General features: G+C 44.4%; 2 protein-coding genes and 1 long non-coding RNA gene across 4 annotated transcripts in view; 2 read left to right on the top strand and 1 right to left on the bottom strand.

Annotated features, from left to right (window-relative positions):
• urb1 (URB1 ribosome biogenesis homolog) overlaps positions 1-2,908 on the top strand; it is a 53,904-nt gene extending 50,996 nt beyond the window's left edge. For both annotated transcript variants that reach the window (XM_042297716.1, XM_042297717.1), the window contains exons 37-38: positions 1,642-2,268; positions 2,502-2,908. In XM_042297716.1, coding sequence (XP_042153650.1) covers positions 1,642-2,268; positions 2,502-2,722 — 848 coding nt within the window. In that variant the 3' untranslated portion in view covers positions 2,723-2,908. The remainder of the gene's footprint in view (positions 1-1,641; positions 2,269-2,501) is intronic.
• Positions 2,909-3,253: 345 nt separating this feature from the next.
• LOC112267641 lies at positions 3,254-4,889 on the bottom strand. The gene is made up of 3 exons (XR_002956130.2): positions 4,675-4,889; positions 4,275-4,371; positions 3,254-4,074 (listed from the first exon to the last, which is right to left on the bottom strand). It is a non-coding gene; the product is annotated as an uncharacterized LOC112267641 (long non-coding RNA).
• Positions 4,890-6,122: 1,233 nt separating this feature from the next.
• Positions 6,123-18,980, top strand: part of LOC112267333 (SR-related and CTD-associated factor 4) — a 43,287-nt gene continuing 30,429 nt past the window's right edge. The window contains 10 exon segments of the mRNA XM_042297718.1: positions 6,123-6,330; positions 7,372-7,455; positions 7,646-7,690; positions 8,425-8,586; positions 13,129-13,644; positions 14,184-14,393; positions 14,620-14,969; positions 15,262-15,458; positions 16,505-16,605; positions 16,786-16,899. Coding sequence (XP_042153652.1) covers positions 6,301-6,330; positions 7,372-7,455; positions 7,646-7,690; positions 8,425-8,586; positions 13,129-13,644; positions 14,184-14,393; positions 14,620-14,969; positions 15,262-15,458; positions 16,505-16,605; positions 16,786-16,899 — 1,809 coding nt within the window. The 5' untranslated portion in view covers positions 6,123-6,300.

Consider the following 18,980-nt stretch of genomic DNA (forward strand, 5'->3'; position numbering starts at 1 on the left):
GTCATGCTACTGCTAGAATCTCTGCTGCCTCATGATGTGGCTTCTCTCTTTGAATTACCTGCTTTGACAAAATGTTTAGGAGCTGTAGTTTATTAAAAACACCTCATGATGTGGCTTCTCTCTCTGGGGAGATCTAATGGGTGGTCAACCATCCTCCAGGAGAGATCTAATGGGTGGTCAACCATCCTCCAGGAGAGATCTAATGGGTGGTTAACCATCCTCCAGGAGAGATCTAATGGGTGGTTAACCATCCTCCAGGAGAGATCTAATGGGTGGTTAACCATCCTCCAGGAGAGATCTAATGGGTGGTTAACCATCCTCCAGGAGAGATCTAATGGGTGGTTAACCATCCTCCAGGAGAGATCTAATGGGTGGTCAACCATCCTCTAGGAGAGCTCATGGGTGGTCAACCATCCTCCAGGAGAGAGCTCATGGGTGGTCAACCATCCTCCAGGAGAGCTCATGGGTGGTCGGGTTTAATTTTTATTCCCCCTCTAACAAACCACAACCGGACCTTGATAAACTGCCTCCGTTTGAGCAGGTCTGGATCGAATGCCTGCACACCCAGCAGCTCTCCAGGCTGAGGGCTGACCGTGTGTGTTTTATACAGTAGTCTAACAGGTATTAGCAGCTCTCCAGGCTGAGGGCTGACCATGTGTGTTTTATACAGTAGTCTAACAGGTATTAGCAGCTCTCCAGGCTGAGGGCTGACCGTGTGTGTTTTATACAGTAGTCTAACAGGTATTAGCAGCTCTCCAGGCTGAGGGCTGACCATGTGTGTTTTATACAGTAGTCTAACAGGTATTAGCAGCTCTCCAGGCTGAGGGCTGACCGTGTGTGTTTTATACAGTAGTCTAACAGGTATTAGCAGCTCTCCAGGCTGAGGGCTGACCGTGTGTGTTTTATACAGTAGTCTAACAGGTATTCTACTATGTGGGGGTTTAGTGCCTTGCTCAATGACAGGAGATGGGATCAGAGAGCAGCCTCCCTGTGTTGATACCACATTACACTGACTTTTCTATACAGTGCCCCCCCCCCCTGTAATTATTGGGAGAGTGACCCATTTTCTGTTGTTTTGGCTCTGTACTCCAGCACTTTGGACTTGAAATTATAAAATGAGTGAGAAAGTTAGACGCACAAATTTCATACCCCCAGGACATGCTAACCTCTCACCATTACAATAACAGGAGTGGTTAGCATTTTATATCATAACTCCAAGACATGCTAACCTCTCATCATTACAATAACAGGGGAGGTTAGCATTTTATATCATATCCCCAATACATGCTAACCTCTCACCATTACAATAACAGGGGAGGTTAGCATTTTATATCATACCCCCAAGACATGCTAACCTCTCACCAAAGTGCTGGAGTACAGAGCCAAAACAACAAATGTGTCACTGTCCCAATAGTTACAGAGGGCGCCCTATGTACGTAGAGACGCCACCAATTGTTGGTCATGGAAATTTGGTTAAATGTCATGGAATAGTCATGAAATTCCATCTGTCAAAAATGTGTATGAACCTTGCCTTGACAAATCTCTGTACTGGCATTGGTTTCAGCTTGGCATTATTCACCCCTCGTCCTCGTCTGTGACAGCAGAATCAACATGTCTGTTTGTGTTTCTGTACGTCCTCAGGGTCGGGCAGGGAGAAAGGCCGAGGGAGAAGCTCCTCTGTCCAGGCCCAGGCCCGTTCTCACTCCCGACCAAAGGAACAGGAGGAGGAAGGAGAGGTAGAGAGACGAGAGGAGGAGAAGACTCTGTTGGAGAAGTGTATTCCTCACCTCAGGAATATCTTTACCCACTGGGAGCCTGTCTCTCTTGCCTGTCCCCCCTCTTACCCCACCAGCCCACCTCCCTCCCCTGACCCCCATACTCCCACCTCCACCCCCCTGGCTAACACCACAGCCCATCTTCTCACCAGGTGGTTCCTGAACTCCTTGGTCGAGGGAGCCTCCACCTACGAGGACAAAAGGACAGTCCACTTCCTTCGCTGGTTCCAGAAGACTGTCCTGTCTCATAGATTCATAGTGGACCTGGTGCTGGCTGACCCTGCTGTGAGAGTGGACCTGCTCCGTCTATATCACCAGGCCTGTGAGCCCCAGGCCCAGACCCAGATCTCTTCCAGGGTAGAACATGTCCAGCTGTTCACCAACATTATGATCCAGCTCCTGGAGTCCAGAGGCTGCACTGAGAGTGACCTGCACAGGGCCGTGCTCACAGCATGCTCCCTAGGAACAACATGTGATGACCAGACCACAAAGGGTAAGAAGAGATGACCGATTCAGATAAACTTTATCTTCAATATTTATTGTATCGTAACAGGGGAGATTGCAGTGATTTGTAAAAAATAACATCAGAAATAGCTACAAATTCCCAGGAAAAAGAGTTTTACATGGAAACTAGGTGCATCTCTTGCGTTGCTTGGAAATGGAAGGAAATGACACGTCTCATACGTTGTTGTTGTTGTTGTTGTTTATCTTGATCTCCTCCTTCAGAAGGTCTGATGTTGCTGTCTCTGTACATCCATGAGATGTGGAGTGGAGCGAAGAGCCCAGAGCTGTTCCTGAACCATGTCAGATTGGCGAATGAGATCCAGGGCTCTATAGGAACCAAGGACCAGAAGAAGAAGTCCAAACGACGTTCCCAGACACACACAGCCCTCAGAACCATCTGTAGTGACCTCCTCTCAGGACTGCAGTCTACTGTTGCACCATAGGGGTTACATAGCTGTGGCCCACATTACACCCTATTGAGTATGCTATTTCTTAACCAGGGCCCGTGGTCTCTGGTCAAAAAGTAGTGAACTACACTGAGTGTACAAAACATTAGGAACACCTGCTCTTCCCATGACATAGACTGACCAGGTGAAAGATATGATCCCTTATTGGATGGCACCTGTTAAATCCACTCCAATCAGATGAAGAGGAGGAGACAGCTTAAAGAAGCATTGTGTATGTGTGCCATTGAGGATAAATGGGCAAGACAAAATATTGATGTTCCTTTGAACGGGGTTATGGTAGTAGGTGCCAGGCGCACCGGTTTGTGTCAAGAACTGCAACGCTGCTGGGTTTTTTCACGCTCAACAGTTTCCTGTGTTGTATCAAGACTGGTCCACCATCTGAAGGACATCCAGCCAACTGGACACAACTGTGGGAAGCATTAGAGTCAACATGGGCCAGCATCCCTGTGGAACACTTGACACCTTGTGGAGTCCATATGTCCCTGATGAATTGAGACTGTTCTGAGGGCAAAGGGGGGGTAGAAACTCAACGTTAGGAAGGTGTTCCTAATGTTTGCTATACTCTGTGTGTGTGTGTATATTGGGAACAGAGAGCAGTTCCATACAGTAGATTCAGAGTTGAGATAAGTGTGCACAACTCACGACTTTTGTGCAAATCATCAATTTACGTCTAGTGAGAAGAGGACATTTTCTGAGAATCTCAAGTCAGGATACAGTATGCATACTTGTACACATTTGAAAATGGTGTTTACTCATAAAATGGAAGCCTCCGTTATTTTGCATTTTACATTTTCTAAAAGAAGTTGTGTGTTTTGTATGTTAATCATTAATTTCATTTTTATTTTATTTTTTGTTCAAAACAATCACTTCGCTCTTTTATAAAATGTTGTAAAATGATTTTGGTGTCGTCTTGTATTTGAATAGAAACATGGAAATCCCACTTTGTAACCAGGCCATTACATTGCAGGTAAGTCGATGTTTCACACAGATGTTTTATAATGGTTCCGAAATGCTCCATCAGACCAGTGGTGTTCCAAATGCCATATCCTGGCAGTGTGTCCTTAATTGAGGCACTTAACCCCTACAAATTGCTCTTTGGGCTCTGCACTGACTGCCTTGTGCTCCCAACATGTGTGCGTGTGCGTGTGCGTGTGTGTGTGTGTGTGTGTGTGTGTGTGTGTGTGTGTGTGTGTGTGTGTGTGTGTGTGTGTGTGTGTCTTTCAGAGGGGTTTGGGGATCAAGCAGAAAACAGATCACGTATTCTCCATCGAGCAGAATTGGATCTAGGGTTCCTCCACGATTTCTTGGCCGTTTTGGAACTATGAGCTCTGCGCAGAAAGAAATACAATACATTTGCATTAAACAGATGCAAGTGGGAAACTCTTTGGTTTTTCTCATCAGCGAGTCCAAACAATTTATCTTTTATCAGCCTTTCAGATTCAAAGCCTCATAAATACTAATCTGTCTGTAAAACATGACCTGAAATACATTGTATTCAGGCTGTATGAGACTGAAAGGAGCGACTTACTTGGGTAGACTGACTGAACGGGACATGAAAGTCAAAATGGCAAACAGGAATCCCACAAAAGCAGCCAGACTGATCCAGAATACGATCACTATCAAGTCTGAAGGAGGGAAAAGAGGGACAATCTTAGTATCGCTGCAAGTCTTTGTTCCAAAAGGCATCCTATTCCCTATATAGTGCACTACTTTAGACCAGGGCTGGCATCCTATTCCCTATATAGTGCACTACTTTAGACCAGGGCTGGCATCCTATTCCCTATATAGTGCACTACTTTAGACCAGGGCTGGCACCCTATTCCCTATATAGTGCACTACTTTTGACCTGTATAGTGCACTATTAGGTAATAGGGTGCCATTTGGGATACAGTAGATGTGATGGTAAAGGAAGCCTTTTCAATACTCACACTTGTTATATTTCAGTTTGCGCTCGTCCACTGGTATTGGGTCTAGGTAATCGTAGTAATATTCCCACTCGTATCTCCATGAATCCTGTGAGGAGTTAGTGGAGTTTATCATTCTCATGGTCAGTCGTGTAGGAATGCCTTTTCCTCTCAGATTTATTGTGCTCTCCCTCTCCCCCTCTCTGTCTCTCTCTCTCTCTCCTGCCCTGTTGCTCCCGCTCTCCTGCCTTCTCTCCTTCCCTGTCTCTCTCTCCTGCCCTGTCGCTCTCTCTCTCCTGCCTTCTCTCCTGCCCTGTCTCTCTCTCCTTCCCTGTGTCTCTCTCTCCTGCCCTGTCTTCCCTGTCTCTCTCTCTCCTGCCCTGTCTCTCTCCTGCCCTCTCTCTCCTGCCCTGTCTCTCTCTCTCTCTCCTGCCCTGTCTCTCTCTCTCTCCTGCCCTGTCTCTCTCTCTCTCCTGCCCTGTCTCTCTCTCTCTCTCTGCCCTGCCCTGTCTCTCTCTCCTGCCCTGTTCTCTCTCTCCTGCCCTGTTGCTCTCTCTCTCCTGTCTGCCCTTCTCTCTCTCTCTCCTGCCCTGTCGCTCTCTCTCTCTCTCCTGCCCTGTCTGTCTCTCAAACCCGAGATCATGATAAAACAACTAAAAAAAACAAGGGACTTATGTATAGATCTCAATTTTTCATAAAAATAAAAATATGGGTGGGTCATAGAAATACAATGTAGTTTATGTGTCACGTAGTTTTCTAATTTCCTTTGTACAGCTTTCTTGTGTTGTTGTCAGCTGCCCTTGATCTGCCCACATAGATCTTTATGATTAGTATAATTGAGTTACTATAAATTATCATCACCATTCTCCATTTGTGATAAACTATTGAATATTGTTCTGATTCACATCTGTGGGGTGTCTTTGCAGCAATCCTGTCCTGGCCTCTTCTGGTCTCTCGCGAGAAATTGGTTATGCGTTCCAATGTGTTTTTCCCTCGTAAACGTTTTGGCCACAGAACAATGCACCAGATATTTCATCGGATGTATAAATGTGAAGCATCCGGTAAGCTTTTCCACTCACTACCAAATATGGTGATGAGCGGAAGCCCAGTGGGAGATGGAGCGAAATTAATTCATGCCCGAAAATCTGCTAATTTTCTCATCGATAATACCTTTGATCTCCATACAGTTTTCTGTTTCAAAAAGGAAGATATATAACATAGTGGACTGCGTGTTGTAGACTTTACCCTTTGCCAAAGTTTTTTTAATTTTTAAATGGCGTTGTTTAATTAAGAGTGCAGGGGCGAATTGAGTTATTGCACACGCGCACTTCATAAAGTAGGCGTTCCCTAACGGAAATATGCAAATATATGCTAGAACGCGCCAATAGGATCTCCACTAGCTTGTGCATGGCTCTGACCACATCCTTGCTTGGCTCTGCCATTGGTTCCCGTTGGAAACGACCGGCTCTATCTTGGGTTAGTTCTCCAAATCTTTGTTTTGGTCATACCTGTTATCGTCAAGCGGAGACACGGGTTAGCAACGAGAGCTGATGTTTGCAACGAATATATAAACACAGCTAGCTAGCTAAATCACCACGCATTACTCACTTATAAGGATAATTGATCGGCACATCAACAAATAAGTAAAGTATGGATTCCGTCAACGCTTTCAACTTGGAGGTAAAATATGAAGCTGTTTTTGTAGCAGTCGTTTTCTTTCTGTTAGCTAACTACATTGCTATCTTAGCTAGCTCACCCAGAGGCAGATATATCTCTACTGGCTAACCAAATGTCGATGTAGCTAGCTAGTTATCTGGCCAAAGATATCCCAATTGAGCCAAGTGTTTGCCATGTTACTAAAATGATCTAGCCCACCAGAAGGACAATATATTAATTTAATAGCAAATCAAACGTAGGTAAGATGCGACCCGCTTGTGACCTTTCTAATCAACAACTCCAACATGGCTACGCAGCTAACGGTAGCTAGCTAAAAGCTATCATGCTAGATGGCGAACTTTTTTATTATGTTTGTTAACCAAAGATGGATCATCAGTCTTTGATTGTTATTACTGGTCTCCCATACTTAATAAACAGACCATGACAGAAACAGCTGATAATGTGAACTGTATTGCACGGCCAGATTATTGTTTTGTTGGGTTGATTTGTGTCGGCCTGTATTAGTACATAAACCAATGGTTCCTCATTGAGTTCAATAACTAGTTGGTTACAATAGCTAACTAGCTGCTAGATGGTGGTTTTGTTTAACCTGAGTTGCATTTCCTTTTATGTAATTACAAGCTTGGTAACGTTAGTTTCCCAGTTGTTTTTATGTACAGTTATTTGTCTAAAATAAACTATTCGTTAATATAACAAAAGTGTTGTGTGGTAGCTAGCTGGTTTCCTCTTGTAGATGACTACACTAGCCATTTATATCCCCGTCAACTGTTACTTTATTTAGCATAATTCAAAACATGGGCAGCATCACCTTTCATCATTCCATTTGCCTGTATATACACCATGTGTTAATTGTAGATGCATCCAGTGTTTGTTTTTTTTCCATTGATTATCTGTCTACCCTGACTCTCTAAACGTTGGTGTAACTAACTGTGGTTATAATATAAAACACAAAGGTGAGTTTTGAGGATGATTTTATGTGGTCTGGATGAGATGACCTCGTTCAGGTGCTAACTAAAGGTATTATTCGTTTTCCTCTAACTATAGTTATTCACCATGATTGACATGAAGCCTCCAATATCACGAGCAAAGATGATGTCAGTCACTAAATCAGCAATAAAGGCTATCAAGGTAAGTTAGGCCAACATTAGAGCAACGTGCATATGTGTAAACTGTGTATACTGTAGAAGGAGCACTGTCCTGTTATCTGATAAGTTGAGTGTCTCATTTGAAAATAAAATACAGGTGAAGATATTTTTCTTATGCTAAAATGTGACCATGTCTAAATTCACAACATGACACATTTCATCTTGCCTCTCAGCTATACAAGCATGTCGTCCAGATTGTGGAGAAGTTCATCAAGAAGGTAAGCCATGGAAAAACAACCATGGAACTATTATCATGAGTCGGTCGCTTTGCTTTCAGACAATGCCAGTAGCCTAAAGTCCTCCGCATGTTGCCCATCCGGAGCAGTTTGTGCATCATATTTTGTGACGTTTTTATTTGTTTTAGTCTTTGGCGAAGTTAATATTTTGTCTGTTCGTGCGCACATTTTTTTCTCTCTCTCGAGGCAAGCCTGACGTTAGGGAAGCCGAAGTCTTGAGTTCCTTCATCAGTGATTTGTCGACAGTAGCGATTCTAAAATTGTATTTTTGTCATTCAATGAGAGACATTTTTCATTCAAATTTATTCACTTGAAATACTGCACAAAACATCCTAGTTGGATGTAAAACCTTGTGACTAAGATCTCTGCAAAAAAATGTAAACCAATGACATATATTTTGAGGTGTCTTGGGTTAATTCTGACTATTTTGAAGAAGTGTACTGGCTACGGCATCTCAAGATGGACAAACGGTACTATTGCTGCTTTTAATTTTTTTTTTTTTTTACAAGAGATTATGCCAGCACGCTCGTTCGGTTTGCCTATCAGCTGAACTGAGGCATGCGGAAGGCTTTAGCCCTGGAAACCATATAATAAACACTAAAGTTTTTACCCTTTTTATACAACATTTAAGGTTTTGACCCTTATTGTAATTTGTAGACCAGTGATAAGGTAGAAATACCAATGATGATGATGACATCTGAGCCTTGTTTCTCAAGTGCAAGCCAGAGCTGAAGGTTCCTGGCCTATACGTGGTGGATTCCATAGTCCGACAGTCCCGACACCAGTTTGGAGTGGACAAGGACGTCTATGGACCAAGGTTCCAAAAGAACTTCACCCCGACCTTCCAGAACCTATACCTCTGTCCACACGATGACAAGGTAGGTTACTACTGTAGCTGTTTTTTTTTGTGTGGGGGGGGGGTTAAACCAAGTTAGCGATGCACAGTTTTTGTTCTAGCACTGACACACCAATCAGTAGTTTAGTGGTTGTGTTCAGGTGGTTGTGTTCAGTTAGCTGTGTTCAGGTGGGTGGTTGTGTTCAGTTAGCTGTGGGTGGTTGTGTTCAGTTAGCCGTGGGTGGGTGGTTGTGTTCAGTTAGCTGTGCGTGGGTGGTTGTGTTCAGTTAGCCGTGGGTGGGTGGTTGTGTTCAGTTAGCTGTGTGTGGGTGGTTGTGTTCAGTAAGCTGTGTGTGGGTGGTTGTGTTCAGTAAGCTGTGGGTGGGTGGTTGTGTTCAGTAAGCTGTGGGTGGTTGTGTTCAGTAAGCTGTGTGTGGGTGGTTGTGTTCAGTAAGCTGTGTGTGGGTGGTTGTGTTCAGTAAGCTGTGTGTGGGTGGTTGTGTTCAGTAAGCTGTGTGTGGGTGGTTGTGTTCAGTAAGCTGTGTGTGGGTGGTTGTGTTCAGTAAGCTGTGTGTGGGTGGTTGTGTTCAGCTGTGTGTGGGTGGTTGTGTTCGATAAGCTGTGTGTGGGTGGTTGTGTTCAGTAAGCTGTGTGTGGGTGGTTGTGTTCGGTAAGCTGTGTGTGGGTGGTTGTGTTCAGTAAGCCGTGTGTGGGTGGTTGTGTTCAGTAAGCTGTGTGTGGGTGGTTGTGCGGTAAGCTGTGTGTGGGTGGTTGTGTTCAGTAAGCCGTGTGTGGGTGGTTGTGTTAAGCAGTAAGTGTGTGGGTGGGTGGGTGGTTGTGTTCAGTTAGCCGTGTGTGGGTGGTTGTGGGTAAGCCGGGTGGGTGGTGTGTTGTTCAGTTAGCCGTGGGTGGGTGGGTGGTTGTGTTCAGTTAGCCGTGTGTGGGTGGTGTGGTGGGTGGGTGGTTGTGTTCAGTTAGCCGTGTGTGTGGGTGGTTGTGTTCAGTAAGCCGTGGGCGTGTGTGGGTGGTTGTGGTGGGTGGTTGGTTGTGTTCAGTTAGCCGTGTGTGGGTGGTTGTGGTGGGTGGGTGGTTGTGTTCAGTTAGCCGCGGGTGGGTGGGTGGTTGTGTTCAGTTAGCCGTGCGTGGGTGATTGAAGCTTTTGGACATCAGCACTATGTTGAGGGAATCCTATTTGAGTCAAGAAAAAGATGGAGGGAATGTTGAACACGAAAACGTATGTTTAATCCAGTATAAGTTCATGTATAGGATGTATTATACAAGAAACAATATTCACAAATTCTACAGCACAACGGCAGAGTCTCGTCTAAAGTGTAAAACTACTGATGACTTAATAATTCAGGGCTTCTGGGAAATGTTATGAAGTCCAAACGTTGCGGACAGAGTTTGTAATACTTCTGACAGCAGTCTTCCTATGTAAAGTTGCTTTTAATTTGTCTGTCTGCATATTTCAAGATATCGTATGAGGTTGCAGTGAGATACCTAATGGGTTGGACAATATTATTTTCGTCATAACAGGACAGTGCTCCTTATACAGTTTACACACATACACGTTGCTCTAATGTTGGCCTAACTTACCTTGATAGCCTTTATTGCTGATTTAGTGACTGAAATCTTTGCTCGTGATAGTGGAGGCTTCATGTCATAGGCAATGCCTACTAAAAAAAAACATAGCCAGCCAGGCGTCTCCGGGCCGGCGGGGCTTTGCTGAAGGAGCTCTGCTTCGGTGGCCTCTGGTATAATAATTGAATACTTTTATTGAGTTTACCGGTTGGAGAAATGTGTTGTCGTATTGTGAAGAAAGACACGACTTTACCATTTTTTTGTTAATGACTGAATGTATGATTTCAGTGTTTTTGCTAGTTTTGGATATCACCTAGGTCTATATGATCAGGAAGGGTAAGAACAGTAATACCTCCTGAGATTAGTCTCGTTTTTCTGCAAGATAACAATTGCCACAATGTTTGTTCTTCAAATTCTGTATTTTATTGAAACAAAAATGAATCAAATAGCCTACATTATCTTGAAAAATAAATTAAAGGTTTAGGTTGCCCAAGTTTCATTTTTTTCATTGTTATGGTTACTCGCAAAGTTAACCTTTTTCATATAACATGCAAATTTGTTGTTTTTCTAAGTCCACAACAATGCTTAAACCACATCAGAAGACTACTTTTGAGGTCTGGTAAAATCAGAATTTTTGGATGTAGTTACCCTTTAATTCAAATGCATACCTAGCAAGAGGCTGTTTAGTGGCGTTTTTGTAGTGAACATGATATGGTAGAGTTTGCAAAACAAATACCCACTTGATTGATTCAAATAATCATGATATCTTTCTGCCAGGTAAGTGTAGTCCACTTTGTACTTAACGTTTTAATTGAGAAGTTTTTTGGGAAAGCCTTTCTACCTACCAGAAGACTCATTAGCATCATCGCTAACGGCTACGCAAAGAGGTATAGTCACACGCACTGCACACACAGACGCGTGTTCCTGTTGCCTCTTCAGGAAGTTGCAGGAAATACGAATCACTGATGCATTCTGTTCACTTGGTGAAATGATTTTTTCCCCCCAATACATTTAGTTGATTCCCTGCTGAGGTCAATACATTCCATTTTAATGCCTGGATTCCTTGAGGGCCCTAACAACCATATTTGGACCAGAATGAGTCTCCACGACCTATTGTTCCTGCAGTGATGATTCACCAACTTCATCAAATGTTTTCAGAATAATCTCCAAAAAGCCTATCTGTAGCCTACGCAAAATTAGGGAGTCAAATGAACGACTCTCACAGATGCCATTTGTTAAGTTACACTGACTAACGAGAGTCACTGAATTTAGCGTCACTGTCTTGCGAGGCCCTGACGTCCTAGGAAAGGAATCCTGGGAAATCCTTTGGTTTACTGTCCTGATGTGACACTATGGACATATAACCACATGGTAATGATTAAAGAATAGCAAAGGGATATAAGAGAGACTTTATTCAGTCGGTTTGACACTTTATTTTATAAAACTAGTCAACACTTCCTGTTCGGTCGCCAATCAACACACAGTAAATAGTCTACTGTACGCCACTCAACACACAGTACATAGTCTACTGTACGCCACGCAGCACACAGTACATAGTCTACTGTACGCCACGCAGCACACAGTACATAGTCTACTGTACGCCACTCAGCACACGGCACATAGTCTACTGTACGCCACTCAGCACACGGTACATAGTCTACTGTACGCCACTCAGCACACGGTACATAGTCTACTGTACGCGTGGCTGCTAATATGAAACGGTGAAAGAAAATAAATGAATGTGTCATAATTAGCATAAGATGTTTGACTCATTGCCACTTACATGGGAACAAGCAAATTCACCAGCATCATGCTCGCTCCATACTTGGTGTGGGTGGTAGTCGACTAATTACTATTGGGCCACAGTCACATAGTACTATTGGGCCAGGTGTGGGGGTGGGCAGTCGACTAATTACTATTGGGCCAGGTGTGGGGGGTGGGCACACAGTACTATTGGGCCAGGTCGGTTGACTAATTACTATTGGGCCACTCAGCTAATTACATTGGGCCAGGTGTGGGGGTGGGCAGTCGACTAGTACTATTGGGCCAGGTGTGGGGGGTGGGCTCGACTATTACTATTGGGCCAGGTGTGGGGGGTGGGCAGTCGAAAATACTAATGGGCCAGGTGTGGGGGTGGGCAGTCGACTAATTACTATTGGGCCAGGTGTGGGGGTGGGCAGTCGACTACTTACTATTGGGCCAGGTGTGGGGGGGGTGGGCAGTCGACTAATTACTATTGGGCCATCATGCAGTCGCTCCATACTATTGGGCCAGGTGTGGGGGTAGTCGACTAATTACTATTGGGCCAGGTGTGGGGGGGGCAGTCGACTAATTACTATTGGGCCAGGTGTGGGGGGGGGCAGTCGACTAATTACTATTGGGCCAGGTGTGGTGGGGGCAGTTGACTAATTACTATTGGGCCAGGTGTAGGGGTGGGCAGTCGACTAATTACTATTGGGCCAGGTGTGGGGGGCAGTTGACTAATTACTATTGGGCCAGGTGTGGGGGGGCAGTTGACTAATTACTATTGGGCCAGGTGGGGGGGCAGTTGACTAATTACTATTGGGCCAGGTGTGGGGGGCAGTCGACTAATTACTATTGGGCCAGGTGTGGGGGGGCAGTCGACTAATTACTATTGGGCCAGGTGTGGGGGGGGCAGTCGACTAATTGAGCTGGTTTCTGGTCAACTCCACGGACAACCTAAAGCGTAACTGTAAACTCCTCTCATTGTGGGTTCTTATCCCCCCTCTCTCTCTCTCTGTGTCTCTCTGTCTCTCTGTCTCTGTGTCTCTCTGTCTCTCTCTCTCTGTCTCTGTCTCTCTCTGTCTCTCTCTGTCTCTGTGTCTCTCTGTCTCTGTGTCTCTCTGTCTCTGTGTCTCTCTGTCTCTGTGTCTCTCTGTCTCTGTGTCTCTCTCTCTCTGTGTCTCTGTCTGTCTCTCTCTGTGTCTCTCTCTCTCTGTCTCTCTCTGTCTGTTTCTCTGTCTCTCTCTCTCTCACCCTGCAGAGTAAGATCATCCGTGTCCTCAACCTGTGGCAGAAGAACGCTGTGTTTGAGATGGATGTCGTCCAGCCTCTATTGGACATGGCTACTGGCTCTTTCGTCCTTACTCCCTCCCCCCAGGAGGACCTCCAGGCCCAGCCCCCAGTCTCCAGTGCCTCTTTTGCAGCAGCCCAGCACCAGGCCCAACCCCCAGTCTCCAGTGCCTCTATTGCAGCAGCCCAGCACCAGGCCCAGCCCACAGTCTCCATAGCAGCAGCCCAGCCCCCAGTCTCCAGTGCCTTCGTTGCAGCAGCCCAGGCCCAGCCCCCAGTCTCTAGTGCCTCTATTGCAGCAGCCCAGCTCCAGCCCCCTGTCTTCATAGCAGCAGCCCAGCACCAGCCCCCTGTTTCCATAGCAGCAGCCCAGCACCAGCCCCCTGTTTCCATAGCAGCAGCCCTGCCCCAGCTCCCACCACAGCTTCGGAACCCTGAGGCTCTGGCGGCTGTGGCCCAGCTCTTCCAGTCTGGACAGGGACACGAGGTGAGTGAGAGCTATAGAAATTAAAGTTTACGTCACAATACCAGGTCAGCCATGATGAGTGTACCCATAGAAATTCTAATTCCTAACCAAGAGGTTACCTGTCATTTTGTCATGGTCAGATGTTCTACTCCCGTTTATACTAAGTCTCTATTGTAATAGCTACACCATTACACAGTACTAGCTCATACGGCAGGGTAGCCTCTGTCATTCTGCCCCTTGAACAAGGCAGTTAACCCGCTGTTCCTAGGCCGTCATTGAAAATAAGAAATTGTTCTTAACTGACTTGCCTAGTTAAATAAAGGTAAAAAATAAATAAATAAATACACCCAAGAACAACATGACTGGGACAGAAATAAAAATTAACACGTCTCTAGTTTTTCTCTTCCGTGTTTGTTCTTCACTACAATCATCCATGACTCATTTGTCTGTTTACTGTGAACAATGTAGTTCTACTGAAAATACGTTTTTATACCAGGCTAGTAGAGGATAAATACATGATATGTGTTATTTGGCTGTTATCCCCTCCTGTCTGTGTCCAGCTTCAGAAGATGCTTCTGAAGTTCCAGTCAGGGCAGCAGACCACCACTCTGGTTCCCAACACCATGGTGGACGAGACTCAAACTACTGTTCCCAACACCGCGTCTGACCAGACCCGCTCACAGAGGGTCCAAGGCCAGCATAACACACACCATCCACTGTTCGACACACACCACACACATCCTGCAGAGCAGAATAACTCACTAGCTAAGGTAATTCATTATTGTACGTAAAGCAAATTTCTGACCAACAGACCATTTTTTTTTTTTTTTTTTTTTAAGAGGCCTAATCTAACAGGACAGCATTTCCGTGGTTTTCATAAAGCCTCCTTGAAATGGGTGGTCGGTCACGGATATTAAGTCAACTCTAGTGTGATTTTGTTATGGGTGTGTCGCTAAATCAGGGTGTTGTGGTTGTTATGGCGGGTTCTGTCTTCAGAAACTCCTGGACCGTTTTGATTACGACGACGAACCAGAAGAAGTGAAGAAAGAGGAATTGGATTCCCTTGTTCCGGGAAACGTTTACGGTGGCCAGTTTCCTGTTCAAACGCCGCCCAACATGGAGCAGCAATTTCAGGGTCATATGATGGGCCAGCCTGGGAGGCAGCAGACACCTGGTGAAGGATACCCTGGTCTGAACAAGGGCTACAACCAGAGCCAGCACACTGCCCAGCAGAACCAGGACCAGGGAAACCCCAGAGAGAGAGAAGATCCGTCTGGGAGGAGGGATGGGAGGGAGGGGAGGCAGCGCGGCCACGGCAGGAGGTCACGCTCCAGGTCTGGCTCTCGGTAAGAAGCTGGAACCATGGTTGATATTAGTTGTTTTTTTGTTGGGGACACTTTTTTAAAAAACCTGTAAAAGTTTTGTTTAGGATGAACAGATCCTCTGTAACAGAACCCTGCCCGTCCCCACCTTTTTTAGCTTGGCTTTTAGTTCATGATTGTACTGTTATTTGAATAATCCTTTCTTGCTTTTATATCCTTATTTTATTTTTTTACCTATTTCATTTTACTGTGAAGTATCTTGCGATTTTTTTTTTTTAAATATATTTTTTTATAAATGCACTTGATCTCTCTCTAGATCTCCCAGGAGAAAGAGATCCAGGTCCAACTCTCGCTCCCGGAAGCCCCGACACTCCTCCCAGCGCTCCGGGTCCCGCTCCAGGGAGAGTCGCTGGAACTCGCCTCGCTCCCGCTCGCAGGAGAGGAAGGAGAGAGAGAAGGACAAAGACCGTAGACAGAAAGGTCTGCCCAGCATCAAGAGCCAGACACTCAGTGGTACGTACTGTCAGATGATACACGAGGACCCGCGTCGTACCCTATTCCCTACTATACAATTGGCACCCTATTCCCTACTATACAATTGGCACCCTATTCCCTACTATACAATTGGCACCCTATTCCCTACTATACAATTGGCACCCTATTCCCTACTATACAATTGGCACCCTATTCCCTACTATACAATTGGTACCCTATTCCCTACTATACAATTTACCGCACCCTATTCCCTACTATACAATTGGTACCCTATTCCCTACTATACAATTGGTACCCTATTCCCTACTATACAATTGGCACCCTATTCCCTACTATACAATTGGTACCCTATTCCCTACTATACAATTGGCACCCTATTCCCTACTATACAATTGGCACCCTATTCCCTACTATACAATTGGCACCCTATTCCCTACTATACAATTGGCACCCTATTCCCTACTATACAATTGGCACCCTATTCCCTACTATACAATTGGCACCCTATTCCCTACTATACAATTGGTATTCCCCTATACTATTCCCTACTATACAATTGGTACCCTATTCCCTACTATACAATTGGTACCCTATTCCCTACTATACAATTGGCACCCTATTCCCTACTATACAATTGGCACCCTATTCCCTACTATACAATTGGTACCCTATTCCCTACTATACAATTGGTACCCTATTCCCTACTATACAATTGGTACCCTATTCCCTACTATACAATTGGCACCCTATTCCCTACTATACAATTGGCACCCTATTCCCTACTATACAATTGGCACCCTATTCCCTACTATACAATTGGCACCCTATTCCCTACTATACAATTGGCACCCTATTCCCTACTATACAATTGGCACCCTATTCCCTACTATACAATTGGCACCCTATTCCCTACTATACAATTGGCACCCTATTCCCTACTATACAATTGGCACCCTATTCCCTACTATACAATTGGCACCCTATTCCCTACTATACAATTGGCACCCTATTCCCTACTATATTCGACAAGGGCCCCGTATCAAATGTTTCCCTCGTTGTTGTAGTTTGCACCACGACTCTGTGGGTGGGCCAGCTGGACAAGAAGACTTCTCGGCAGGACGTCATGTGTTTACTAGAGGAGTTTGGGCAGATTGACTCCATTAATGTAAGTGTATATACTTACTGGCACCCTAATCCCTTTGTTATAGTGCACTACTTTTGACCAGGACCCATCAGGAATAACCAAGGGAGTGCTCTGTATAACTAATGGGGGGGGGGGGTTCACCCTGAAAAAATTGTCTAGGAACAACTTAGGTAATACCAACCTGTTCCCTCTCCCCTCCAGATGATCCCTCCTCGTGGATGTGCCTACATAGTGATGGTCCACAGGCAGGATGCCTACAGAGCTCTACACAAACTCGGCAGAGGATCCTTCAAGGTCAACCAGAAGGCTATCAAGGTACTTGTTGATTTATTTATGTACGTTAAACCAACTTTTTTTTAAATATTTTTTTTTTTATTGTATTTTTTTGTGGCCTGGCCAGTTTGTCAAGTAACATTCTGATTTACAATGTAGACCTGGTAAATATGGGGCCTCTGGCTCTTTTTAAAAGCAAGATTAAAAAAACACTCAGGAGATTGTTCAAAACGGCAACCAAAACACTTCCATTTGCGACCATTTGACTTTGCAGTGCTATACATTATTTTATTGGTTGCTAGACCGCCAGTGGGAATATTTTTGTTAGCTGGTCACGTTTTTAGCTCACAATTTGTTTTGACATTTTATTATCAAGATTTATTCAAACAGCAGTGTGTTATGCAAACCGGCTATTCAAAAAGTTTGGTCTGAAGTCGTTGTTGAATCTTTGTGATGCGTATTTCAGTCATCATGCTGTGTTTGAATGAACATTTCTAGAGGCTTTCCCACAAAACCTTCCTGATTTTAAATGTTGACTGTAAAGTAGGCAGAATGATATTATGATGATTTTATTTTTATTTATTTTATTTTTTGTGTCATTTTTTGTTGTTGCTAACTCTGCCATCACATGTAGCCAACATTGTACAGTACAAAAACACCAATAGCTGCTAGTCTCTTGCTAGGCGAATTAAAGGACAACTACACACCCCCTGAAAAAAAAAATGTGACTGTTACCAGACCTCAAAAGTTGTCTCTTCTGTTGGTGTGGCCATCGCTAGGGCAATGGCCGGCCTGCTCTGCTGGCCATTGGGCAGAGGCCTAATACAAACTTTAAAAAAAAAAAGTGTCTACCATCTTCTGTGGTCATTCAGGTTTATTACCAGGTAAAATATTTTTCCCGCATTAATTATACCGAAAATCATGAGCTTGCTTAGTAATGTTTCTAAAACAAGGAATGTATTACAATTAAGACAACTACTTTGCTCAATTAAATGTAATATTTTTTTGTCCTGAGTCTTTAAAACCCTCCTAAAGGACCGGACCCCTTTTTTCCAATTTTCGCCAATAATGACATACCCAAATCTAACTGCCTGTAGCTCAGGACCTGAAGCAAGGATATGCATATTCTTGATGCAAGAGAAAGGCCATAATGTATTATTCCAGCCCAGGTGCAATTTAGGATTTGGCCACTAGATGGCAGCAGTGCGTGCAAAGTTTTAGACTGATCCAATGAACCATTGTATGTATGTCCAAAATGTTGTATCAAGACTGCCCAAATGTGCCTAATTGGTTTATTAATACATTTTCAAGTTCATAATTGTGCACTCTCCTCAAACAATAGCATTGTATTCTTTCACTGTCATAGCTACTGTAAATTGGACAGTACAGTTACATTAACAAGAATTTAAGCTATTATTCTACGATAGCTCAACCTTTTCTGCGGGAGTGACATTGATCCCATAGAGGTTATTAAACCTAAATATCACAGATGAGAACATGTTCATTCAATTGTTCCCATGAGAATCTCACTAGTAGAAGGTGACAATCCTCTTCTCTTCGCTAGTAGTGGAAGCCAACTCAAACATTGTTATGGTCACAAGGGAAGTGTTTTTTTCAATGTAAATATCCAAGAAACACAAGGATAGTCTCACTTTGGTAGTTATACCAACTTTTATGCCTGTGCGCATTGCTTCTAAAAAATCTTTTCGCACTTCACTCACAGGCAGTGTTTCTGTGCGAGGTTGGTTAGCTATAACGTTAGGATTCATATTTCTTTGTGTATGAAACAAAATGACAGAAATACTTTGAAAACAGCTACTGCAGAATTTATTTAGCTTTAAATCACAGCCAAGACCATGCAGGAGTGGCTTTGGGACAAGTCTCTGAATGTCCTTCAGTGGCCCAACCAGAGCCCGGACTTGAACGATTGAACATCTCTGGAGAGACCTGAAAATATCTGTGCAGGGAAGCTCCCCATCCAACCTGACAGATCTTGAGAGGATCTGCAGAGAAGAATGGGAGAAACTCCCCAAATGCAGGTGTGCCAAGCTTGTAGCGTCATACCCAAGAAGACTGTAATCACTGCCAAAGGTGCTTCAACAAAGTACTGAGTATAGGGTCTG

The sequence above is a fragment of the Oncorhynchus tshawytscha genome, linkage group LG14 (genome assembly GCF_018296145.1).
Source record: "Oncorhynchus tshawytscha isolate Ot180627B linkage group LG14, Otsh_v2.0, whole genome shotgun sequence".
NCBI classification, from domain to species: Eukaryota; Metazoa; Chordata; class Actinopteri; order Salmoniformes; family Salmonidae; genus Oncorhynchus; species Oncorhynchus tshawytscha.